The sequence below is a fragment of the Macaca nemestrina genome, chromosome 6 (genome assembly GCF_043159975.1).
Source record: "Macaca nemestrina isolate mMacNem1 chromosome 6, mMacNem.hap1, whole genome shotgun sequence".
In the NCBI taxonomy this organism is placed as follows: Eukaryota; Metazoa; Chordata; class Mammalia; order Primates; family Cercopithecidae; genus Macaca; species Macaca nemestrina.
In genome coordinates this window covers 48,938,295-48,965,179 of record NC_092130.1, presented here as the reverse complement: position 1 = coordinate 48,965,179, position 26,885 = coordinate 48,938,295, and the positions used below count along the sequence as shown (strand labels likewise).

Below are 26,885 nucleotides of genomic sequence, written 5' to 3'. Positions count from 1 at the left end.
AGAAACAGAACTACTGAATCAAAGAATTTTGTCATTTAAAAATATTTACTGGCCAGGTGAGGTGGCTCAAACCTGTAATCCCAGCACTCTGGGAGGCTAAGGCAGGTGGATCACTTGAAGTCAGGAGTTCCAGAACAGCCTGGCCAACACGGTGAAACCCTGTCTCTACTAAAATTAAAATTTACTTATGTATTTATGTATTTATTTTTATTTTTATTTTTCAGTTGGAGTTTCACTCTGTCGCCCAGGCTTAAGTGCAGTGGCATGATCTTGGCTTGCCACAACCTCCGCCTCCCCGGGTTCAAGTGATTTCCCTGCCACAGCCTCCCGAGTAGCTGGGATTACAGGCATGTGCCACACCACGCCCAGCTAATTTTTGTAGTTCTCTTGCCTCAGCCTCCCAAGCAGCTGGGATTACAAGTGTGTGCCACTATGTCCAGCTAGTTTTTTGTATTTTTTGGTAGAGATGGACTTTCACAATGTTGGTCAGGCTGGTCTCAATCTCCTGGCCTCAAGTGATCCCTCCATCTCGGCCTCCCAAAGTGCTGGGATAACAGGTGTGAGATACTGTGTCCAGCCAGAATTTTGCCACTTTTAAAGCTTTTAATAAAAAGGCATCACTTTATATTAGCACACCAGTTTAAACTTTTATAAACTTATTACATTATCAATTCTGTCCCTGACCATTCTTTTTGTCAGTCTGTGAGGAAACAAACAGTATCCAGGATTAAACTGTATATCCTGGATCAGTATCAATACAGACCATCTGAGTCATGTTTTCTGCCTATTTTTCCATTGAAGTTTTAGTGATATTTTTTTCCTATTTGATTTCTGAGAGCTCTTTATATATAAAGGATAGTATACTTTTGTGTAGCAGAAGGAATTGTCTGAATTCACTTCAACTGACTGTCAATAAATATAAGATACATTCTCAAAAATGCAAAATGGCCAGTCTGAAAGGTAAGACAGCTCTCCCAACAAAACAGCCTCCAGAAACCTTTGACTTCCAAGATAACCTATTTTTTCTGTATTTATGTGGCTGAAATACTTTGCATTTTACTCCTTGGAAACGTGTTTGGAAGGGACAGACAGGTTAATATAAACTTCTGCAGTGCAGCATTTTATTCATATTTATATTCATAACCAAGCGTTTTCTTGTTGACACAAAGCAAGACATCCAATAATCCCTTCTGAGTTTAAGTAAAACTATTTTTACCAGATAGTCCTCTTTTTTGGGTACCAATATAAAGTTATAATGCTTGAAAATATTCAACTGACTGTTCCTGGCGACCTCAGTTCTACATCTCTTGCTGCAACCAAAGACAGAATTCAGGTATAGTAACTAATTCCCACACCTGTCACCAAAGGATAATACGGAGTTGAGATACTGATTTAGCTGCCTAAAACTTGAGTACAGCTGGTTAGAATGTGATAGTAACAAGTTGAAGACAATTATAATTATAGTGTTATCTGTCTTTGGATGATACATGTCACAACTGTGTCACTGGTCAAAATGAGACGCAGTTAATGGGAGAAAGATGTATTCCGGACAAAACCCATTAAGGTTTCCAGAAGTGGAACTCAGGGCATTACCCCCTGAGGAATTCTCCTCATGCATTCTTTTCTGCCTTCTGGATCCTCGGTTTTGTCCCTTTTCCACAGTGACTTCCAGTCATCCCCACCTGTCCCCGACCTCTTCAGTGTAGGCTGGCTCCTCTAACATTCTCCTTACTCAATCCCCATTTGTGAGACCATGCATTTTCTTATAGTGTTCGCTACAGTACACTCAACATTCAAAAACTTTTGTATTTTAAAGTAATGATTTCTATAAGCCACTTGACCTCAAGGATAGAATGAGTAATGAACTTTTAGAAAAAGTTCAGGGTATTTTAATCCTCTGAGTTCCAAATTAAATGAAGAGCAAATGTGTTTCCCTGGCTGGAAATAAGAACTCAGGAAGATGAGCATTTCTGACTAGAAAATCTCTGAGATGTTTTAATTATTGAAAAAATATTTAAAAATTTAAAAAAATATTTTAAAAAAATATTTAAAAATATTTAAAAATATTTAAAAGTATTTAAAAATAAAAAAAAATCTCATCACTAAAGATGAGAGCTGACACAATTCCAAGTTGCCTCCCAACTGTTAACTCTGCTATCACTGCTATATTGTGCTGTATCCACAACCCCAAATCACTAACACGGCCATCAGAGAGGTCTTCCTAAAAGAACAAATTTTATCAAATCACATGTCTTCTTATGGCTCCCAGTCATGACACAATGAAGTCTATTATCTTTAGCATAATATTCAAGGTCCCTCATAACCTACTTCTCTTGCTCCGGCTCTAGTTATATACACAGAAACACAATCTATTCAAACCTAACAAGTTTGTTCCTGCCTCCACTTATCAACCTATAATGTGAGAACTTTGCAATTTGCTTAGATTATCAACTCTTGGAGGATAAGAACCTTGATCTATTTATCTTCCTGTCTCTGGCTTAGGATATAATAAATGTGTGGAGAATAAGGGTTCCTGATGTGAATTTCTCAGAGTTAAGGACTATCTCTTTTTGTTTCTATAACTATCATCTGGCAAATTACCAGGAACTTTCAGGAGGCAAATAAATATTTTCTTTTAATGTATTTTTTTGAACTTGCTTTATTTCGTTCACTGATTATTCACTGTCTTAACTTATTCAAAAAACATGAACTGAGTGCCTAGTATGTGCTAAGTATTGTACTGCTCTTGATTAGAACTTTGGTAATTGCTTCAGGAAGTTGCTAATGTAATATATACTAGAGTCATCCCCCAATCATGACAATTTAGTGGTCTAATTCCATCAGTATTTTACAGACCTTAATTTACATTTAAAATCTTCAAGTATTACTAAGTTTTGGTGATATCCCATTTTGGAAATAGAAATAGGTCTGATTAAAAAGTTCAACTTTAGAATTCAAGAAGGAATAAATGGTGCTGCAAAGGAAAAATGATTAAAAAAAAACAAAAACAAAAACTGGTGAATGAGTCCCAAGATTTAAGGTGTACAATTTGTACACATCAGGAGACTAAAATTGGACCAAAAATGTTTAAAAACAGATTTCACAAAATAAAATGAGCAGTCTTTTCCAAAATTCAAAATAATGCTATTATATAATCTGAAAGTTGTAACTTCATGAAAGTGATAGGGAGAAGTTCAAATGTATTCTTATTTAAGTACTGTTTGAAGACTTTATGATACACTAGTTAAAGCAAAACTTACCTGTCTCTCCCCACCCCAAATAAAAACTTTATAGTGAAGATGAAAATTCCTGCATGGCTAAGATTGGCATTACCTACCTAAATAGCTTTGGAGGCAAGATACTAAATCGTGTTTTATCCAAAATCTTCCTGATTTTGTTTCTTCCACCTGAAACAGTATTTGCTTTAACTTTCTTACTTCCTTTCTCCTGTGATGTCTGTTCAATATCTCCTGGCACATGCTGGATAGAATGGCGATTACTTTTTTTTTCAGCAATTTTGGGAATATGAGGAACACCAGATTTCTCTTGTTCAGTCCTAAAAAGTAACTCTTTGAACACTGTGGAAATAAAACAAATGTGTCATTTCTTTTCTTCTCTTTAGAAAATTTTTACACCAACAACAAATTTTAAGGATAAATACAGTGATTTTCCATTATTTGAACTTTCGCAGTCTCATTCAACTAAACATTGTCAAGTATTTACCCGTCCTTTAGCAGCGATATCTACTTCTTTCTTTAGTTTTTATACCTGATTATACTTCTGATGTTGCCCAACACTAATACAAGGAAAGTCAGTGGGAGGAAAGGGAAAGGAAGAGGGCAGACTACAGGCAGGTTTGAAAAAAACAGATTCCTATTGAGGTAGTAAGTAATATAACACTAATCAACTAATTTTATAGAAACAGATATTTAGGTTCTATTGTATGTTATTCCTTATAATACAGCTGACCCTTGAACAACATCAGTTTGAACTATGTGGGTCCATTTATACTTGGATTTTTTTCAACCAAACATGGATTGAAAATACAGTATTCTTGGGATGCAAAAACCTGTGTATGGCTCTGAAGAACCAACTGAGAGTCTGGAATATGCGCATATTTTGGTATACATGCGGTGGAGGTCCTGTAAACAACCCTATGCATATACCGAGGGATAACTACATATGTCACTTGAGATGAGACCTCACTACTATAGTCAGGTTCAGATGTAAAATTTAGATGAGAAAAGCTTTGTTGGTCTTTATTTTTACTTTTACCAAAAAACAGTAATTTTGTTTATTGATTGATTGATTGATTTTGAGATGGAGTCTCACTCTGTCGCCCAGGATGGAGTACAGTGGTGCAATCTCAGCTCACTGCAACCTCCACCTTCCGGGTTCAAGCGATTCTACTGCCTCAGCTTCCAGAGTAGCTAGGATTACAGGCACGTATCACCACACCGGGCTAATTTTTGTATTTTTAGTAGAGGTGGGGTTTCCCCATCTTGGCCAGGTTGGTCTCGAACATCTGAACTCAGGTGATTCACCCACTTCGGCCCCCCAAAGTGCTGGGATTACAGGCATAAGCCACCATGCCCGGCCTAATTTTGGTAATTTAAATTTGGTAATATATAACGATTCCTCACGGTCACATTTATGAGGCTATGTCATTCGGTAAAGCTGCTAAAAAATATCCATTTCAGTGGTCTGAACTAAACAAGTAAACAACCAATCATATCTTAGATACTGCTTGCTTTTTTTTTTTTTTTTCTTTTTGAGACAGAGTTTTGCTCTAGTTGTCCAGGCTGGAGTGCAATGGTACAATCTCGGCTCACCACAACCTTCGCCTCCTGGGTTCAAGCGGTTCTCCTGCCTTGGCCTCCCGAATAGCTGAGATTACAGACATGACACCAACATACCTGGCTAATTTTGTATTTTTAGCAGAGATGGGGTTTCTCCATGTTGGTCAGGCTGGTCTCGAACTCCTGACCTCAGGTGATCTGCCCGCCTCGGCCTCCCAAAGTGCTGGGATTACAGGCATCAGCCACCATGCCTGGCCCTTTTTTTTTTTTCCTTTTTTTGAGAAAGGGTCTCACTCTGTTGCCCAGGCTGGAGTTCAGTGGCATGATCACAGCTCACTGCATCCTTGGCCTTCCTGGGCTCAGGTGATCCTCCCACCTCAGCCTCTTGAGCAGCTGGGATTACAGGAGTGTGCCACCATGCCAGGTTAATTTTTGTATTTTTTTGTAGAGATGGGGTTTTGACATGTTGCCTAGGATGACCTTGAACTTCTAGGCTCAAGAGATCTGCCTGTTTCAGCCTTCCAAAGTGCTGGGATTACAGGCATAAACCACTGTGCCTGGCCTCAGATATCTATCAAGTCTAACTAAGTCTGGTGAATTACTTCATCCTTAATGAGGGTGCAGGTACATTTGGGAAATTACTTTTTTAGCAATCTATTTGCCTACACCAAATTTTTGCCTTGTGAGGATGGCTACATCTCCTTGGGATAAAGCAAAGATAAATCTGTATAAGGTAAATATCTAGCAGCGATGAGTCATGGCACTGAGGAAGTCTGAATTACAGAGAAATAGTGGTTGTGTATTCTTAGAATAGAGTTAAATGTCTTCAGCTGCATGAGCTGTGGAAGCAAACACTCAGCTTATCATTAGATATAGCTTTGAGCAGTATATGCGTCACCTTTTTTTATTTTTTAAGCTATAAATTATGTAAACATGCCCACTGAAAAATCCAATCACAGAGAATTTTTCTGGAAAACAACAGAAAAGAAACGCAAGAGTTTCCCATGAAATCAAAGAACTTACAAGTAAGACAGAAATGGATAAAGCCTTAAGAATGGATTAAAACATTTACAACTTGGTATTCACTTGTAAAATCTGGACTGATTTGAGGGTTTCAACAGAAGGACGATATCACATTACCAAAGCACAGTGCAAGTTTATGAAAAGCACATTTTTCTGCTTTCAAAATGATGGAGACCTTTTAGAAGTTACCTTCCATACAGTCTGCATGATTAAAATAAAGTAAAATATTTTTAAAATTTCACGTTATTTTAAGCCATATGGTAATAACATATATATACACACACGCACATGTGTGTGCGTGTGTATGTATATATGTACATTTATATATGTATTTTTTGGAAACAGGGTCCGGTGTCACTCTGTCGTCCAGGCTGGAGATCACAGCTCACTGCAGCCTTGACTTTATGGGCTCATGTGATCCTCCCACTTTTGCCTCCTGGGTAGCTGGGACTACAGGCATGTGCTACTGCGCCCAGCTCATTTTTTCTATTTTTGTAGAGATGTGGTCTCACTATGTTTCCTAGGCTAGTCTTGAACTCCTGGGCTCAAACGATCCTTCTGGCTCGCCCTTCCAAAGTGATGGGATTATAGGGGTGAGCCACCACGACCGGCCAATACTTTTTAAATCTAAAATTCAGACATTCATTCATTCAAAAAATATTAACCTATAAATATAGGTCAGGTACTTCACTTGATGTTTGTATAATACTCCTGTTGTGGAACTTACAGTCAGTCTAAGACACATAAAACATAACCAGAGGAACTACTTAAAAGAGCAGGAAAGGGCAATCTTCCTTAAGCAAGTCAGTCACCTTGGAAAAAGAAATCAAAAAGATGAGATTTTAACTAGGCAAAGAAGGAGAAGGATGAGTAATCCTAGGTAGAGAAAATCTCAAGTTCAAAGTCCCTGTGGTAGAAGGAAAGTTCAAGAAAATGAAAATGACTAGAGAACAAGGTAGAGATGAGGCCAGATAATGCTACGCTAAAGTATTCAAATTTTCTGTTGGAGCAACAGGAAAACTTTGAGAGGGCAGATTTCCTTAGTAGTGTGTATATAAGGTAACTGAATTATTTTTAAAAATTGTTAAATTTGGCTGGGTGTGGTGGCTCATGCCTGTAATCCCAGCACTTTGGGAGGCTGAGGAGGGCGGATCACCGGAGGTCAGGAGTTCGGGACCAGCTTGGTCAACATGGTGAAACTCCACCTCTACTAAAAATACAAAAATTAGCTGGGAATGGTGGCAGATGGCTGCAATCCCAGCTACTCCAGAGGCTGAGACAGGAGAATCGCTTGAACCTGGGAGGCGGAGGTTGCAGTGAGCCGAGGTTGAGCCACTGCACTCCAATCTGGACAACAGAGCAAGATGACTCTGCCTCAAAAAAAAAAAAAAAAAAAAAAAAAACTGTTAAATTTCTCCACTGGACCTGAGTATGTAATTATAAGTAAAAATGTGTGGAGCTTGTAGTTTGTTTTAAAGAAGAGAAACGATTGTGTTAAATTTAAAAAAATAGGGACAAAAATGAAAGGATAATGAGCACACATAGTTACAATGCTATTAAACAGCAGTATCAGACATTGTACATAAACCAAAAGTAAAAGTGCCAAAGAATCTATAAAAGCTTAAATTTGACTACATAAAAACTAAAAATGTCTCTCTTCTTACATACATGTATATGAGTTCACAAACACAAGGAACAAAAGTCAAAACACAAACCACTTGTGGAAAATACTTTCAACTTTTCAACTCTTTAAAAAGAGTTGAAAAAAAAAAGAGTGTCTTGGCCGGGTGCAGTGGCCCACGCCTGTAATCCCAGCACTTTGGGAGGCCGAGGTGGGTGGATCACGAAGTCAGGACATTGAGATCATCCTGGCCATCACGGTGAAACCCCGTATCTATTAAACAATACAAAAAATTAGCAGGGTGTGGTGGTGGGCACCTGTAGTCCCAGCTACTCAGGAGGCTGGGGCAGGAGAATGGTGTGAACCTGGGAGGCGGAGCTTGCAGTGAGTGGAGATTGTGCCACTGCACTCCAGCCTGGGCGACAGAGCGAGACTCCATCTCAAAAACAAAAAAGACTTTATAGAAAATAAATGCCAAAACACACAAAAAAGGTGCTCAACCTTGTTATTAAATAACGTATATCGAAATTTAAAAGGCTGATTATACCCACGGCAGAGGCTTTTTTTCTGACACAGAGTCCTGCTCTGTTGCCAGGCTGGAGTGCAGTGGTGCGATCTCGGCTCACTGCAACCTCCACCTCCCAGGTTCAAGTGATTCTCCTGCCTCAGCCTCCCGAGTAGCTGGGACTACAGGTGCCCGCCACCACGCCCAGCTAATTTTTGTATTTTTAGTAAAGACAGGGTTAGCCAGGATGGTCTCGATCTCTTGACCTCGTGATCTGCCCGCCTGGGCCTCCCAAAGTGCTGGGATTACAGGCGTGGGCCACTGCACCCGGCCAAGACACTCTTATACACTGATGAATGAAGCATAGATTGTGATAAAACTTTCAGAAAGTAAAACCCTGTAGTGTCTGTCAAAAGTAATTCCACTTTGAGAAATTTATCATATAGATGGATTATATGAGCATAAAAGTACAAAGAATTTTTATTATATCTGTTAATAGCAAAAGCTATAAACAATCTAAAATATCTAGCAATATGACATTAACTCAACAGATTATGGTGATAACAGAAGTCTATGTAATAATAAAAATTATATAACAAGTAGGTCTGTATGAACCAATGTGAAATGGCACAGAATATTGTACACAGTATGGTTCCACTGTATATCTATTTTTAGTATTTTAGTTTTCAAAATACATGCACGTATTACTTTTATTAAAACTTAAAAAGACAAGTTATCTGAGAAATGGGATTTTGGGATTTAGAGACAGAGTCTTACTCTGTTGCCCAGGCTGGAATGCAGAGACACAATCACAGCTCATTATAGTCTTGAATTCCTGGGCTCAAGTGATCTTCCTGCCTCAGCCTCCCAAGTAGCTGGGACTACAGGTGCACGCTACCATGCCCAGCTAAAGTTTAGTGTTGTGCAGAGACCAGGTCTCACTATGTTGCCCAGGCTGGTCTAGGAACTCCTAGCCTCAAGTGATCCTCCCGCCTCAGCCTCCTAAAGTGCTAGAATTACAGGCATGAGCCACCATGCTTGGCTAGAAGTGGGATTTTTATTTTATTATTTTTTTTTGAGACAAGAGTCTCGCTCTGTCACCAGGCTGGAGTGCAGTGGCGCAATCTCGGCTCACTGCAAGCTCCGCCTCCCGGGTTCACATCATTCTCCTGCCTCAGCCTCCTGAGCAGCTGGTACTACAGGCGCCCACCACCACGCCCGGCTAATTTTTTGTATTTTTTAGTAGAGACGGGGTTTCAGCATGTTAGCCAGGATGGTCTCGATCTCCTGACCTTGTGATCCGCCCGCCTTGGCCTCCCAAAGTGCTGGGATTACAGGCATGAGCCACCGCACCCGGCCTAGAAGTGGGATTTTTAAAGATATTAGAAAGCTGAGGAAGCCAAGAGGAATAGATTAATTAAAATTCCAGAATAGGAAGAGAGTAAACTGAGATTGCCAGCTGTTTTCTTCTCTGGGTGTATTTGCTTAATCTAAACATGAGGTGTGGGTCAGGTAGAGGAACTCTTCGAGGAGAAAGAGAACTTCAGATGGCTGTGAGTGCTTGCATGGAAACTAGAATACAATGAAGCCTAAAAGCAGTGTCACTTTTCTCGACAGGACAACTGCTATTAGTAGGAGTTCCCTTTTCTCACTCCTTAAGCCAGGCCTCTCCTGAGTACTGTACCACAGTAGTCACATCCAGGTTTCAGGTTGCCTTGAGTCCAACCTAGGGCATACTAGAACTAAAATAATAGTGAATTCATTGCTGGTGGCGGTACTTTGAATTACGGTATTCTTTTGTGAATTGCCTGTTGCCATTTGCTGTTCAGAGTTCTCAAATAAGTGGGTCACGATTCTGTCCAGGTTTACTACTAAGCTCAGTGGGAGACGAAGGGTGGTGTGTGTTTACTCCATCTTATCTGGAAATGGAACACTTAATTTGATTTTTATCTTCATGGACATAAGATAGCAAACTTACAATCTGTGTCTGATATTCTGAAGCACCTGTGCTTCTGTTTCTGTTGGTTCTGGTTCATACTGACTTTTAAGAGTACCTCATAATCTTTGCTTGACTCTGTTTTTAAAAAAACTATTTTTAGAAATAACAAGTTGCTGTTAGTATCCTCTAAAGAAGATATTTATTTTCTTTTGTCAGGCACCTGTAATCTATATCCAGGGCCAAAACTCTAAGTTTTCCTGGGTCACCTAGATGGTCAGTTAGGTACAGCGCACATCCACTTCAGACAGAGCTTTTCAAAGTCTCAATCCTAACGAAGGTTGTAATGCTATAGTTTTGGGCACTGAACTACAAACCTGTAAGTTTATCAAGGAGCTCCTCTCAGTTGTATTCTATGGATGGGAAAATGGCCCTGGAAAAAAAGACGTCACTTTGGGATATGGTCCCAGGAGTGGAAAAAGGCTTTGACACATCCAGAGTTTTTCACTATCTTTTTGGATTGTTATGTTTGTTTATAGTTTTTCATATTTAGTCTAGCTCTTTTAAGTTGTCTTCAGTCAATACTGGAAGTAGAAAGTTGACACAAGTTTTGTTTAACACATTTTCCTCAGCTCATAGTAAGGCCTTTGAAATATGAGTCACACCTTTCTTTTACTCTGGGATATTCTCCGCTATTATTTCCTACATATCTTCTTCCTCACATTTTCTTTTGGATATCCTGGAATAGAGCTTAATTTTACTTTGTCTTTTTGTTCCACAGTCTGGGAGATTTTTCTCAACTTTATTATCTATTCTTTCAAATGAATGTTTTTGTCTGTAAGTTATTTCTTTCTCAATGATTGTTGTTTATTCTTTCCTAATATCCTGTCCTTGTTTCAACGGATAAATTTTTTTTTTTTTTTTGAGACGGAGTCTCACTCTGTCCCCCAGGCTGGAGTGCAGTGGCGCAATCTCAGCTCACTGCAAGCTCTGCCTCTCAAGCGATAAATTTTTAAATTGCTCTGTGCAGCATTCTAGAAATGTTTTTCTTCTCTTCTTTAAATATTTTCTCCATAATGTGTAAGACCACTCATTAGGTCTCTACCACACCCTCTCAATGATCCTGATTCTCCTTATGCTTGGTGATCCCTGGACGTCGGCTTTAAGTAATATAAAAGGACCAAGAATGGTTTGCTCTGGTATTGTGTCTGGAGTTGGTTCCTTCCGGTGGGTTCTTGGTTCGCTGACTTCCAAGAATGAAGTCGGGGACCTTCATGGTGACTGTTACAGCTCTTAAAGATGGTGTGTCTGAGGTTTGTTCCTTCAGATGTGTCCAGAGTTTCTTCCTTCTGGTGGGTTCGTGGTCTCGCTGACGTCAAGAATGAAGCCGTGGACCTTTGTGGCCAGTGTTACAGCTCTTAAAGGTGGTGCAGACCCAAAGAGTGAGCAGCAGCAAGATTTATTGTGAAGAGCAAAAGAACAGAGCTTCCACAACATGGAAGGGGACCCGCAGGTTGGCCCTGCAGGCTGGGGTGGCCCACTTTTATTCCCTTATTTGTCCCTGCCTACGTCCTGCTGATTGGTCCATTTTACAGAGTGCTGATTGGTCCATTTTACAGAGTGCTGACTGGTGCATTTACAATCCTTTAGCTAGACACAAAGCACCGATTGGTGCATTTTTACAGAGTGCTGATTGTGCATTTACAATCCTTTAGCTAGACACAGAGCACTGACTGGTGCGTTTTTACAGAGTGCTGATTGGTGCATTTACAATCTGTAGCTAGACAGAAAAGTTCTTCAAGTCCCCACTTAACCCAGGAAGTCTAGGTGGCTTCACCTCTCAGTATCACTGAACAAATGTCTTCTGGTCACAGCTTTCCTTTTTGTAGCTCTCCAGACTGCAAGTTTGATACAGGATGACCTAACTGCTCAACTCTATTTCATGGAATGCCAGAGTTATTAGGGATTTATTATGGGCATCCCCACATCTAGAGTAAAATGCTCCATTTCTACAAATATTTTACAAATATTCTGTTGTAATTTAATAGATAAATTAAAATTCCAGAATAGAAAGAGAGTAAACTGAGATTGCCAGCTGTTTTCTTCTCTGGGTGCATTTGCTAAATCTAAACACGAGGTGTTTAGCTTTCTCCTTGGTGTTTTGCTTTCCACCTAGGGTAAGGAAGAAAGAGCTGACTGCTATGTTCCCCCTTTGTGGCACCATGTAACTTCTATCCTCTGCCATATCCAACCTAGGGTTCTGTTGGCCAACTGCTTTCCCACTACTCAAAGGGTTCTGAGGGTATGGCTTCTGTCTTTTGCATCCTTCAGATCTACTTTTTCTGTATCCCAGAGTTCATGGGGGTTCACGCTATCTCTGTATTTTTATTATTTTTATTCAGAATATTTAATACCAGTTAGTAATCTTTATGTGACTGGTACAAAAGGTTTAAAGGTATTAGATGGTTAGAAGAAACCTAGGAAACAGTGCTAGAGAAATTGAAGCTTGGAAAGACTAAATAATTTGCTCAAAGAGAGCAAGTCCTGCTTTCATATTTTTCGAAACTGGAAATCTCTTTCGTTTAACCTAAAAGTTGGCATTTCTAGATACTAGTACAAACTCCAGGAAATCAAAAAATTCTGAGGGCTTACTTACTTATTCTATGCTAAAGTAACATAATACTAAATTGCCAATTGACAGTTATATACCAGATTTAACATGATGTAATTCAGTCAAAGGGACTCAAAAAGAGGAAAAAAACCCGTTTCATTTTTCATTATGATTAAGCACAATATAAAAAAGCCAAAGTGAAAAAAATAAAACTCACACTTTCTTTCCATAGGCATAGCTTTTAAAGCCAACTTTTACTTCTCGAATTGTAACCTAAACAACCTAGAGAGATTGTTTTCCTCCCTACTTCATAAGGACTCTTAAATTTTCTTTGATATTTCAATTGCTATATGATTTTACTGTTACTCTTTTCAGAATTTCTGCAAAAATCCTAAAGTGTCTAAGGCAATCAAATGACAGTATATCTTTCCTACACGTTTAAAAAAACAAACAGTAGATTTGGTTAAAAGTATGAGCTTAGTCACTGATTTAAATATAAACATGATAAAAACACAACAGAGGCACTGTAATCATTTTTCCACACAAAGGTAGAATATGCTTTTATTAGAAATCTGTAATTTACTGAGTACTCGAGTCAATGCTTTACTCAGTTTATTTCCATAAAACAGCTAATCTGGCATTCATATTACTTCAGAAAGCTAGCTTAAAGATTAGAAGTAGACTGATTTGCACACTAGCTGGGGGAAAACATGCCTGCTTATAACTCCTTAGTTTTATTCAGGTTATTCTACATTTCATTCAGTATCCCTCCAGCAGAGTATATAATATATGCTCAGTAGGAATTTCATAAATGACTAACTGTAGCTATACACCTATTTTAAAACTTACTTTTTATCAAAATAATTAAAAACATAATGAAAAATGAAAATTCTAGAATACACAACAGTTCAACACAAAAGATTCTGAAACTAGATTAAGAGCTTAGACAAAAACATGTATACATTTTACTATCTTTTTTTCCACTGCAATGACTTTTCTATTACCAAATTAAGAAGAAAGAGTTCAGGCAATTTTTACAACAAAACTCACCAAAAATGTTGGTCTTCACAGTAAGTGCAAGATGAGTATTATTCCTCAAAATTTCAAGGGCTTTCATAAATGTAATATTCTCAAAGTTTTGTCCGTTTACTTCCATAATCTCAAGAGAAAAGTATTTAAAAAATACCAATTAGTACAGAACAGTATTAGTTACTCCTACAACCTTAAAAGTTTGTTAGTGAATAAATAAAATGAAACTTGAATAAAATGTACTCCTATGTGAACAACAGTTATCTCTGTGAGAATTTGGACTACTGTATTTCTTTTTCTCTACATTGTTGTATTTTCCAAATTCTTTACTATAAACATTTTTTAAAATTAATGCCCTCTGGGATCACACTGAGGAAATTTTAAAAATACCCACACCAGATGGTTTATGAAGGAAAAAAATTAATCATGGCAGATCAGCTCATAAAAATTATTGCCTGCAAATGTATATACAAATTTGTCAAATATTCTCAATGTAAATTTACTGCATTTCAAAGAGAGGTAATTCTTTTAAAAGGAGTACTCTAAATATATTTAATATGATTTTCTGCCACTGATTAAATCAGGCAGCCAAATAGCAAGAAGCACAACTGAAATGGGTTCTTCTTCCAGGTAAACACTGCTAACCCTTCACAACAGGGCTTCCCCAATTTGGCTGTACCTCAGAATCACAGAAGCAGTTTATTTTAAGAAGTACTGATTCTAAGGGAAAAGGATAAAAAAAATTTAGCAAAAACTAGTCAAAAACTAGTCAGAACAGAGAGTGGATCTAGGGGATCAACATAAAAATTTCAAAAGAATAAGGAAAAGAGTGAAAAAAATATTAGGGAAAGGAAAAAAAAATTCCATAGAAGTAAAATTCCCAGAGTTGAAAAAAGACTTGCATCTATGCACTAAAATGTCTTATCTAGTACCATGTAAAAATAATAAAAAGACATGTTTTTAAAAACATATCCCAATGAAATTTCTGTGTTCCAAGGAGAAAGAATAAAGTATCTATAAACATCATTGTGGGAAGATAACCCAAAGGTACCTACAAAAAACTCTTGCAAAGAGTTTGGACTTCTCTTGGGCAATGTTAAGTTGATGTGATAACTTTCTGTGACTTTAGTGATCTGAGGGAAAAGTCACTGTTGGAAAAAGATGTTATACTCCATTGAACACAAGTATCTTCAGGAAGGCAAGAACATATAATACTATATCACCCATCTGTTCCTTAAAAAAGTACTAAAAGTACCACCAAAGATAACTGAAATGAATTGAAATAATGGAGATATACAGTGCAAATGAAATGGAAGTGATCAATGAAATCAGTTAAACAAGTGTAAATTTCTAAATGCTTGTTTAAAAGCTTATGAAACTTAATGCAAATGTCAAAAGCCTTCTTGAAACAGAAGATACATAATGTTAAAAAATAACAATAATAATGTAGATCTAAATCTCAGATCATTTCAGCAGTAGTTGTGAAGATTGAAGGAAGAAGTAAAAGCATGATAAATTTCATTCTCAGGGATGATTTGTGTGTGTGTGTGTGTGTGTGAAGAATTAGATTATTAAATGTGTCTGTGATACAAATAACTGAACAACAAATATACTGACTCCAGGATCCTAGCTGTTAGACATTCCTAATGAGTAGTCTGGGGTAAGGCCCAGAAAACTCTACTGTGGAAGCTGTCCTGGGAATTGTATGCTGTTTAGCAGCATCCTCAGCCTCTGTCCACCAACATGCCAGTAGTAATCCCCAAGTCATAATAATAAAAAATATCTGCAGACATTGCCACTAGTTGAGAACCACTGTTCTAGAGTGTAGAACCTTTCATAATATGAATGAGCTCTTAATTTAAAAAAAATTATAGCATGGCTCAGTTAAAATAAAGCCACATTCTAAAATGAAAGAACAAAATTTTAAATGGGGAAAAAGCAAGTTTCCTAAATGATTCTGATGATCAGGCAGATTTGGGAGACCACCCTTTGAAGTACATGAGAATCATCTAGAGCAGAGGTTCCCAACTGCCAGGACACAAACCCATGGCCTTTTAGGAACTGGGCCACACAGCAGGAGGTGAGCAGTGGGCCAGTGAGCATTACCACCTGAGCTCCGCCTCCTGTTAAATCAGCAGTGACATTAGATTCTCATAGGAGTGTGAACCCTGATGAGAACTGCAAATGCAAGGGATCTAGGGCACTCCTTATGAAAATTTAACGTCTGACTGCCTGATGACCTGAGGTGGATCAGTTTCATCCAAAAACCATCTCCATCCCCCCAGCTCCAACTCCCTGGTCTGTGGAAAAACTGTCTTCCACAAAACTGGTCCCTGGTGCCAAAAAGGTTGGGGACCACTGATCTAGAGAGTTTTGTTAAAAATACAGATGTTCAGACATCATTGCTTAAGAATGTGGTCAATATAATTAACAGGATTGAGAAAAGACTGGGAATTGCATTTTTTATGTAACAAAGTTGCCAGCAAGTCACATTTGGAATAGGCTGCTCTATACTTTCCTAATGCCTACACTAAAAAAATAAATCACCATCAAATTCCTAAGAGTGTCTTTTTTCCTAGTCCCCCATTTGGCTCACTTTGCTTATGGATATAGTTATGTTACCATATGAACATAATTAAATGATTACCATAACCTTCAGTAATCTGCAGCCACTTACATTTGAGAGTGCTATGAGGTAGAAGTCCTGTCTCCTTCAAAACTTGCAAGGGTGCTAATTCATATATTGATCGTTCTGGAGTATTCTCAAGTTGCCAGCTTATAATCCATGAAGGATAGGCAGGCCCATTCAAAGGAGGTCATGTTGATAGAGCTCAGTAGACCATGTTATTTCTGGTCACACTACACCAAATTTTCCATTAAAAGTAATAAATATATGACAAATACATTTTAAAAATAAACCATGTGCAGATACTACCTCTAAAAAAAGGCTCAGAAAAATATTTCCTTAAACTGATCATGCTTTCTGGAAGATGAGAACAAAAGCAGCAGGCACAATACTTTTAAGAAGGCTTGAATATAAGTGGTTGGTTATCTACTTACCTGATCACCACGTTTCAGTCCTGAATCAGCAGCTTTGCTACCAGGTTCTACTCCTTCAACAAAAATACCAAATCCCTTCTCACTTCCTCCATTAAGGCTGAATTGTAGAGGGGACTCGCGGGAAGCCTTCTGCAGCACAACCTGTCTCCACTTAGCCTTTGCAGCACAGGCAATATTCAATAACCGGAGATGACCATTCATCTTCTGTAAAGCAGAAAAGGGTAAATGTATATAAATGTATGTATTCCTACAGGTTTTTAAAAAGTCACCTAAAATTATTAGAATTAGAGTTATAAATATACATGTATAAGCTGAGGTAAACAAAACTGAAGAAGGGGGCACTCCCACTCCAAAGCACTCTCAACGAGATTTCTTAATATGATTATAAGACCTTTAAATTATCATAGGTTAAAAAAGATTTCCAAGCGATGTCTCAATTACAGAGAGATGACAAAAAATTACTTATAATTTCTTAAACCTTTCTTAATACACACTCTTCTCCCACCTTGCTTATCTCCTGGCTGTTATATAAAACCAGAATCTTTAAAACCTTTATTCAAAACCTTGAACGACTTGAACCACCTTTTCAAATACTGTCCAATGTTCAAAGAGACATTCAAGTTTTCACCTCGTCCAGAAAAGACTTCCTTCTTGTATTATTTTAGCTCTTCCTTAAACTCAGTAATAGTCTGACTTCCAGTTCTAATTCCAGTTTCAATTATCTCAAATAGTGTTGATATGTGCAAATCTCACGTCAATAACAAAAAGCTAAAGTTTTATTTTTTTAAAGCAGTCACCAAGTCTTAATATTTGTTCTGATCCTACATTATTGCCTTTGAGTATAAAGTAGAATGCAATGAATACCTGATGGCTAACTGACTAGTGGAAAAAAAAATCCCATAACTTTTTTTCCCCACACTCTGATGTCCCTTGAATATTTACACAACCAACACAGGATGAGTCAAATGATAGTGGAGTGCCTCTATAACCCTTTAAACAAGTTCCCAGTGTTGTTCACTCTCCCCATTTTATATAGAGCACATGTGCTGCTGAGAAGTCAACAGGAATCACGGAGTAACGAAAGGGACCAGATTTGTCAATTTTTCCCACTTCATTCAACTCAATCCACTTATGCTCTGTAACTAATAATTACAGCTCTTGAGCATTTGCTATGTGACAGGTTTTGTGTACAGACTGTTATGCTTATCAGCTCATTATAATCCATACAACAATCTCAATGAACTAGGAACTACTATCTTTACAAATAACACAACTCAGGCATAAGATCAGGCAATCTGTCTGAGTTTACAACTCTAGCAAATGGTGGACCTTGAACTGTACTCCTAAAACACTATGCTACATTACTACTTATTTCCTAAAATTTCAAGTTACTTGGAGCAGGTAACCAAGTCACAGCTCAAAGTTTTATATCTGACAGGGAGAATAAAATGAATTCATGAATAGCTACTGTGGACTTTGAGGGAATTATCTTAGGTGCTGTACATTTAGAAAAGGTGAATCCCATGTAGAAAAGAAACCTAGAAAGTCTTAATATAGATTTGATATTTAGGATATGCACTGGAAAATGAAACAGTTTCAATAGGCGAGGAAAAGAAAATTCTAGCATGGTCTGGATACAGAACTGGAAAATAAAATAAAATAGTTTGATTTGGCTATAATCTAGGGTACACAGGAAAAAGGGCAAAAAGGTAGGCAAGGGACCTGAATATATGGGGGAGGAACTGCTTTGGTAGTAAGTATAGTTTACTGACAAAGAGAATAATAGTCATCACACGTGTGTTTTAAAAGCAATCTTTTGGCCACACAGAATGAACTAGAAGAGCAACTAGAACTAGGATCAGTTAGCAGGTTATTATAACAGATCAGATATAATGAAATAATTAAGCCCTAAACTAGGCAGTAAAAAAGAAATGGCTGAGAGAGATCATAAGAAAATATGTGAACATACAGGTATATGACTAAATCAGTGACCTAGGTGACTTTAGCAACTGACTGGAAATCCTGGCCAGGGAATTCAAGAGAGTGAGGGTACACATATAACACCAGGTTTATAAGCCTGAGTGACTAAGAGATAAGAATGTCATTAGTCTTAATACAGAAATGGAAGAGTAGGGCCGGGAGCGGTGGCTCACGCCTGTAATCTCAGCACTCTGGAAGGCTGAAGCGGGCAGATCACGAGGTCAGGAGTTCAAGACCAGTCTGGGCAATATGGTGAAACCCTGTCTCTGCTAAAAATACAAAAACTAGCTGGGCGTGGCGGCACGCGCCTGAAGTCCCATCTACTCAGGAGGCTGAGGCAGGAGAATTGCTTGAACCCAGAAGGCGGATATTGCAGTGAGCCAAGACTGTGCCACTGCACTCCAGCCTGGGCAACAGAGCGAGACTCCGTCTCAAAAAAAAAAAAAAAAAAAAGAAAAAAAAGAAATGGAAGAGTCAGGAAGGAGTGTAAATGTTGTTTTAATTGGGGTGGCAAAGAATAAATGAACAAAAGTCTAAAATATAGATTTGGAAGTTCTAAGAATGGACATTTAAGACAAAGGAGATGAAAGCTACTGCTGTTCTGAGTTTGCTGGTGTTGGAGGTGGGGAAACCACGACACTCTGAAGAATATAAATTATTTTTAGCCTTACTGTATCTTCCAGATTTTTTTCAAATTCCTCTAGAAATCGAGTCATAGCAGGGTCACCTTCAAAATCATTAAAATGATTATTTACCCATAATAATACAATCCGTGTCACCTGTGGAAACATAAATAGGCAGCATACGGTTATAAGAGGCATTCCTTCTGCAAAACTAGATTCTAAAAGCATGTCTAAAACTCATGAAGAACTGACAACCCTCTTGATTCCTCCCTTTGTAAAAAAGGCTCATTCTAATAGAAAGGCATGGCTTAGTTTGAGCTTTTGCTTCCCTGTGTACGGAAGTAACAGAGCCAGGATTCTGTCCACTCAGTGAGAAGACACAAGCCTGTTTGTTAAGATAAAAGAAGTACACAGAATATCTATTTCAGGTAGCACCTTAAAATGCAAACTTCATGTCATAAAGCAGGCAATCCTATCAATCAAAAATCCATATCAAAAGCGTTTCCATGGTCAAGAACATGTTTAACCAAAATTGTAACAAAAACAAATCTGAGTCTTGTGCGGTAGCTCACACCTGCAATCCCAGCAACTCAGGTGGCTGAAGCAAGGAGGATCCCTTGAGTCCAGGAGTTTGAGACCAGCCTGGGCATAGCAAAACCCTGTCTCTATAAAAATTAAAAAACAAAACAAAAACTCTTACAAATCTGAAACTTCTTTCATTATAAACACTGTAAATTTTCTTTTTTTTTTTTTTTTTTTTTTTTTTTTGAGACGGAGTCTCGCTCTGCCGCCCAGGCTGGAGTGCAGTGGCCGGATCTCAGCTCACTGCAAGCTCCGCCTCCCGGGTTCATGCCATTCTCCTGCCTCAGCCTCCCGAGTAGTTGGGACTACAGGCGCCCGCCACCGCGCCCGGCTAGTTTTTTTTTTTGTATTTTTTAGTAGAGACGGGGTTTCACCGTGTTAGCCAGGATGGTCTCGATCTCCTGACCTCGTGATCCGCCCGTCTCGGCCTCCCAAAGTGCTGGGATTACAGGCTTGAGCCACCGCGCCCGGCCAGCACTGTAAATTTTCAAACTGCAGAATCGTTTACTTTGCTCAAGAAAAGTTAAAAATTAAGCTGATTTGAATAATGTGCCTAACAATGTAAGGAATGAGCCATATTTTTTTAAACTGTGGTAGAATCCACATAAAATTCACTATTTTAATGATTTTAAAGTTTATAATCCAGTGGCATTTAGTACCTTAACAATATTGTGTAACCATCACCATTGTCTAGTTCTGAGTTCTGGAACATTTTCATCACTCCAAAAGCAAACCTCAAACTCATTAAGCATTCGCTTACCATTCTGCCCTCTCTCCAGCCCCTGGCAGCTACTAGTCTGCTTTTCTGTCTATTTGTCTGTCCTGGCTATTCCACATAAATAGAATCATACAATACCTAGTCTTTTGTGACTGGCTTCTTTTACTTAATGTTTTCAAGGTTCATCATGGTATAGTAAAGTATTAGTACTTCTTTTCTTCTTATGGCTGAATAATATTTTATTGTATGGCTATACCACATTTTGTTTATCCGCGATGGGCATTTGGGTCATTTGGCTATTGTCAATAGTGCTGCTACAAATATTTATGTGCAAGTTTTCATTTGCACACGTGTTTTTCATTCTTTGGGTATATACCTAGGATTAGAATTGCTGGGCTATATGGTAACTCTATGTTTAATTTTTTGAAGAACTGCTCAAACTGTTTTTCCACAGAGGTAATACCATTTTACATTCCTATCATCAATGTGTGTAGGGTGGGGGTGGGGAGGCGGGTTCAATGTCTCCATACCGTAGGCAACGTCTGTTACTTTTTCTTTCTTCCCCCTTTTTAAAAGCCATCCTAGTGGGTGTAAAGTGGTATCTCATTGAGGTTATGACTGCATTTCTCTATGATTAATGATGTTGAATCAAGATGGATTCAAGACTTAAATGTTAGACCTAAAACCATAAAAACCCTAGAAGAAAAACTAGGCAATACCATTCAGGACATAGGCATGGGCAAGGACTTCATGTCTAAAACACCAAAAGCAATGGCAACAAAAGTCAAAATTGACAAATGGGATCTAATTAAACTAAAGAGCTTCTGCATAGCAAAAGAAACTACCATCAGAGTGAACAGGCAACCTACAGAATGGGAGAAAATTTTTGCAATCTACTCATCTGACAAAGGGCTAATATCCAGATCCTACAAAGAACTCAAACAAATTTACAAGAAAAAAACAAACAACCCCATCAAAAAGTGGGCAAAGGATATGAACAGACATTTCTCAAAAGAAGACATTTATGCGGCCAACAGACACCTGAAAAAATGTTCATCATCACTAGCCATAGAGAAATGCAAATCAAAACCACAATGAGATAACATCTCACACCAGTTAGAATGGCGATCATTAAAAAGTCAGGAAACAACAGGTGCCAGAGAGGATGTGGAGAAATAGGAACACTTTTACACTGTTGGTGGGACTGTAAACTAGTTCGACCATTGTGGAAGACAGTGTGGCGACTCCTCAAGGATCTAGAACTAGAAGTACCATTTGACCCAGCCATCCCATTACTGGGGATATACCCAAAGGATTATAAATCATGCTGCTATAAAGACACATACACACGTATATTTATTGCAGCATTATTCACAATAGCAAAGACTTGGAATCAACCCAAATGTCCATCAATGATAGACTGGATTAAGAAAATGTGGCACATATACACCCATGGAATACTATGCAGCCATAAAAAAGGATGAGTTCATGTCCTTTGTAGGGACATGGATGCAGCTGGAAACCATCATTCTCAGCAAACTATTGCAAGAACAGAAAACCAAACGCCGCGTGTTCTCACTCATTGGTGGAAACTGAACAATGAGAACACTTGGACACAGGAAGGGGAACATCACACACTGGGGCCTGTTTTGGGGTGGGAGGAGTGGGGAAGGATAGCATTAGGAGATATACCTAATGTAAATGACAAGTTAATGGGTGCAGCACACCAACATGGCACATGTATACATATGTAACAAACCTGCACGTTGTGTACATGTACCCTAGAACTTAATAGTATAAAAAAAAAAAAAAAAAAAAAAAACAGAAGAAACCAAAAAGAACAAGACTAACAGATATGACTACATTAATATGTGAAAGTTGTTTCTGGTAAGTGATAACATAAACAAACAAACAAAAAAAAGATATTGAACATCTTTGTCATGTGCCTGTTGGCCATTTACATATCTTCTTTGGAGAAATGTCTATGCAAGTCCTTGGTCCATGTTTAAACTGTGCTGTCTTTTCGTTGTTGAGTTGTAAAACATCTTGGATATTAAACCTTTATCAGATATATAATTTTCTCTTATTCTGTGCAATGTCTTATCTTTCTTGACAGTGTCCTTTGATGCAAAAATAATTTTAATTTTGATGAGGTCCAATTATCTATTTTTTTCTTTTGTTGCTTGTGCTTGGGTGTCGTGTTTTCATATTTGAGAAACCATCGCCAAATCCAAGGCCATGATAATCTACCCGTATCTTCTCTTTTAAGGCATTATAGTTTTAGCTCTTCTGTCTCTGATCCACTTTGAGTATATTTTTGTTTAGAGTATAAGGTAACAATCCATTTTCATTCTTTTGCACATGGATAATTATTACTAAATCATATTTTTGTTCATTCCCAAAGCACACCTTTATTTTTTTTGGCAACTAAAGTAAATATATTTAATTCTAAGAAAAAATGTGAGAGGTGTGCAAGCCTGTAGTTTTAGATGTTAGTCTCCTACATAATTCTGTGGTCTACCTGCAACCAGTTTATTTCCTTTAAAATATAATTCGAAAAGACACACCAGGCAATTATGATCCTACTTTTATTTTCTTGAAACAACTTATTCCTTACCAATTTGTGGAGGTATCACTAGTCTTTTCATTAAATGTACAAACATATCCCATGAAGATAATTTAAAATAATGAACAATAATACAAAAAAAATTCAAAAGGTAGATTTAAATAAGTCACAGGATATATTAAGGTTTGATAAATTGTTTTCAAATGATTATAAATTAACTCAAGAAAATAAATATATTCCAATTTTGAAACTTAAAAGCAATCTGCCCTCTTGAAAAATATATTTGATGAATATTCTTTTTAAAATATTAAATCTGTTTTAAAATGTTTTATTGATCTCCAGAAACAATCAAATATTTTGGTAAAATTCTAAAATACTCTCATGTAACTATTATGTTTCCCGAACTTATAGCTATACCAGAGCTTTATTTCACTTTTTGCCTTTTAAGGCTCTCATCCACTTTTAACATGCTATTCTGTCATAAAAGTAAGCAGAGAATGTCTTTCAGATTCACTAATTTTTTTAGGTGTGCTGAATCTTAATATCATAATAAACATGTAATCTATCAACTATAAAAATTTCATGAATAAAATTTCGGGTTAAAATCATTTTCATTCCCTTTATAAAACCAACCTTATCTCTTAAGCTGTCGATCTTAAACCATTCCAATAGTTTGATCCCAACATCCAAAGGACTTTCAAGAAATGTCCTATAAGTTAATAGAAAATCTTCTATATAAGTTGGATCCACGATAGAATGTTCTTCTATTAAATGCATTATGAGACGCTCAGGTGTTGCCTAAAAATCCAAGGATAGGAAGGATTAGAAAATAAATGACCCAACAACCAAAGAACTACTGTTGATTACTCCCCTTTGTAGCTACTTGATTAGACAAATCGTCAAAGTAGAGTTTCGCCCTTAAATCCTTAGCGCTGGGAGAATTGGAATCCAAACTTAATTGTAATCCACCAGCATCCAGAGGCTGAGAGACAGAAAAGGCAGAGAAATAGATAGCCAACAGCACTCACTCAGCTGAAGCTGTTTTCACTGGCATTTCATCACAGCAGGACCTCTGAACTTCACTAACTTAGCTCTGGTGTGGGCTGTTATTGCCACTTCTCCTACAACCAGGGCATGCACTTACTGTCTCAAGGCAACAAAAGAGGTGAAAGTTAAACTAAAGAAAGAAAGAAAGAAGAAGGAATGAAAGGGAAGAAAGAAAGAAAAAAAGAAAAAAGAAAGCTTTTCTCCAAATTTAATCCACCTCAAAAATCTTTTCTGACCAGGCTGTAGGAAGAACACACCAGTTCAAGAGAGCCTGTATTATTATTATTGGTACTTCCCAGAATAAATGTTTCCTTTTCTACAGTTCCTCTCATACAGTTTCCTCTCCATGCTAGGTCACCATATTGAGAGGAACCAGAAGTTCTACTGACAGTTTTGAAATTAATTCAGAGTTTTAAATGCTTATTTCCAACCTTATAAAAGAATATAAACAGGTCAGGAGCAGTGTGGCTGATGCCTGTAATCCTAGCACTTTGGGAGGCAGAGGCAGGTGGATAACCTGAGATCCAGAGTTCAAGACCAGCCTGGCCAACCTGGTGAAATCCCGTCTCTACTAAAAATATAAAAATTGGCTGGGTGTGGTAGCAGGCACCTGTAATCCCAGCTACTCAGGAGGGTGAGGCAGGAGAATTGCTTGAACCTGGGAGGTGGAGGTTGCAGCGAGCTGAGATCATGCCATTGCACTCCAGCTTGGGCCACAAGAGCGAGACTTTGTCTCAAAAAGAAAGAATATAAACCAACATTTCCATACTGCTCTTCTTTGAGCTTCTGAACCAATGTTTACTACCCTTTGTAGTTTTTTCAAAGGTTGGCACAAGAACAAATACAGAAACAAGATGTTAAGCCTGATATAAAAACCATTACCCATAACACCCAACCTTCAATTTGTTGCACTCATCCATTAGAATAACTGTATGGTAAACATACATTAATACTAACAATGTTCTTTATGTAAGAATTTATTAAAAATAAAAAGGTACCTTATTTATTAAAGGTACTTTATTTATTAAAAGGTAGTTTATTTTTATTTATTTATTTTTGAGACATTGTCTGGCTCTGTTGCCCAGGCTGGAGTGCAGCTGTGTGATCTCAGCTCACTGCAACCTCCGCCTTCTGGGTTCAAGCAATTCTCCTGCCTCAGCCTCCCGAGTAGCTGTGATGACAGGCGTGCACCACCACGCCTGGCTACTTTTTGTATTTTTAGTAGAGACAGGGTTTCACCATGTTGGTCAGGCTGGTCTTGAACTCCTGACCTCGTGATCCACCCTCCATGGCCTCCCAAAGTGCTGGGATTACAGGCGTAAGCCACTGTGCCTGCCCCTATTTTATTTATTAAAAATAAGGTATGAAAATTGTTTCTCTAGAAGGAAGTCAGAAACAACCTCCTTAAGTGATAAGAAAATCATAGGTCATTCCTATTCTCCTATCCTCCAAAACATCCTAAGACTAAGAGTACCAAATTGTTTTATTATTCAGGCCAATCCTGGTTTAGGGTCACTTAATTCCATTTCCTAGAATACCTGAGTGAGAGATGGAAACTGATCAACATGTTAGAGAGGCCATTATTCTGAAGGCAAAATCACAGAGGCAGGGTCCCTATAGAGACTAGGTCACACATTCTAAATTTTATTTAAAGATGAGCCCTTATCTCTTTAGACTAAAATCTATCTTACCTCAAAATGCCCTTGATTCCAGCCATACAAATTTCCTGCTTTTTCTTAAATATATTATGCAGTTTTATATAGTACATGCATATTTCTCTGTCTGGGCCACCCTTCCACCCTATATCTGCTCCTTGCTATTTCTTCTAGCCTAATTTAGATCCCTCTTTTTATGTCTCTCTTGCTCTTCCATCTTGAGATTTATCAAGTTATGCTGAAACTATTGCCTGTCTTTCTCAAAAGACTGTGAGTTCACTGATGGCAGAATCTAACTATATATTAGTATCTCCCAGATCTCACACAGGGCCTGGCATAGAGTACCATAAAGTCGGTGTTGCTGAATAAATGAAGAAATGAACTGAATGAAGAAATGAATGAAATGAAAAGTAATAACTGCTTTCTGGGTGATTATGAGTAAACAGAAAGTCAAGGTCAAGTGCGATGGCTTACACCTGTAATGCCAGCACTTTGGGAGCCCACCTTAGCCTCCCAAAGTGCTGGGATTACATGTCTGAGGCACCATGCCTGGCCTTGACCTGAGGATCACTTGAGGTCAGAAGTTAGAGATCAGTCTGGCCAAAATGTCAAAACCCCACCTCTACTAAAAATACAAAAACAAACAAACAAACAAAAACAGCTGTGAGTGATGGCATGCGCCTGTGGTCACAGCTACCTGGGAGACTGAGGCACAAGAGTTGCCTGAACCTGAGAGGCAAAGGTTGCAGTGAGCCAAGATCGTGCCACTGCACTCCAGCCTGGGTGACAGAGCAAGACTTTGTCTCAAAAAACAACAACCACCAAAAAAAAACCAAAAAAAAAAAAAAACCCAAATGATCAATCCTTCTATGAGCAAAACATGGTTATGATTTGCAATTAAATCTGAATGTGAAGATTGTGGTACAGTAAAAATAATACATTTTCAATATTTCTGTCACAAAAGCAACCCATCATCATGCAATCAGAATCTGGAAACATTTATTTTAAGGTGTATATAAACTCATGGCAAATTTATGTTCAAGTATTTTCAATGTTCTGAACTTTCATTTAAAAAAATCAACACAGTGTTCAAAATCTATTGTAAAATATATTAGAAGGTAGGATGCTGG

General features: G+C 37.9%; 1 protein-coding gene across 20 annotated transcripts in view; it reads right to left on the bottom strand.

Moving 5' to 3' along the window:
- LOC105467197 (Rap guanine nucleotide exchange factor 6) overlaps positions 1-26,885 on the bottom strand; it is a 218,735-nt gene that overhangs the window by 52,629 nt on the left and 139,221 nt on the right. For 19 of the 20 annotated variants that reach the window (XM_071097788.1, XM_071097791.1, XM_071097790.1 and 16 more), the window contains 5 exons: positions 23,687-23,851; positions 19,236-19,343; positions 16,585-16,788; positions 13,546-13,654; positions 3,338-3,578 (listed from right to left, as the gene is read on the bottom strand). In XM_071097788.1, coding sequence (XP_070953889.1) covers positions 3,338-3,578; positions 13,546-13,654; positions 16,585-16,788; positions 19,236-19,343; positions 23,687-23,851 — 827 coding nt within the window. The remainder of the gene's footprint in view (positions 1-3,337; positions 3,579-13,545; positions 13,655-16,584; positions 16,789-19,235; positions 19,344-23,686; positions 23,852-26,885) is intronic. The other variant, XM_071097793.1, reaches the window with a different exon arrangement.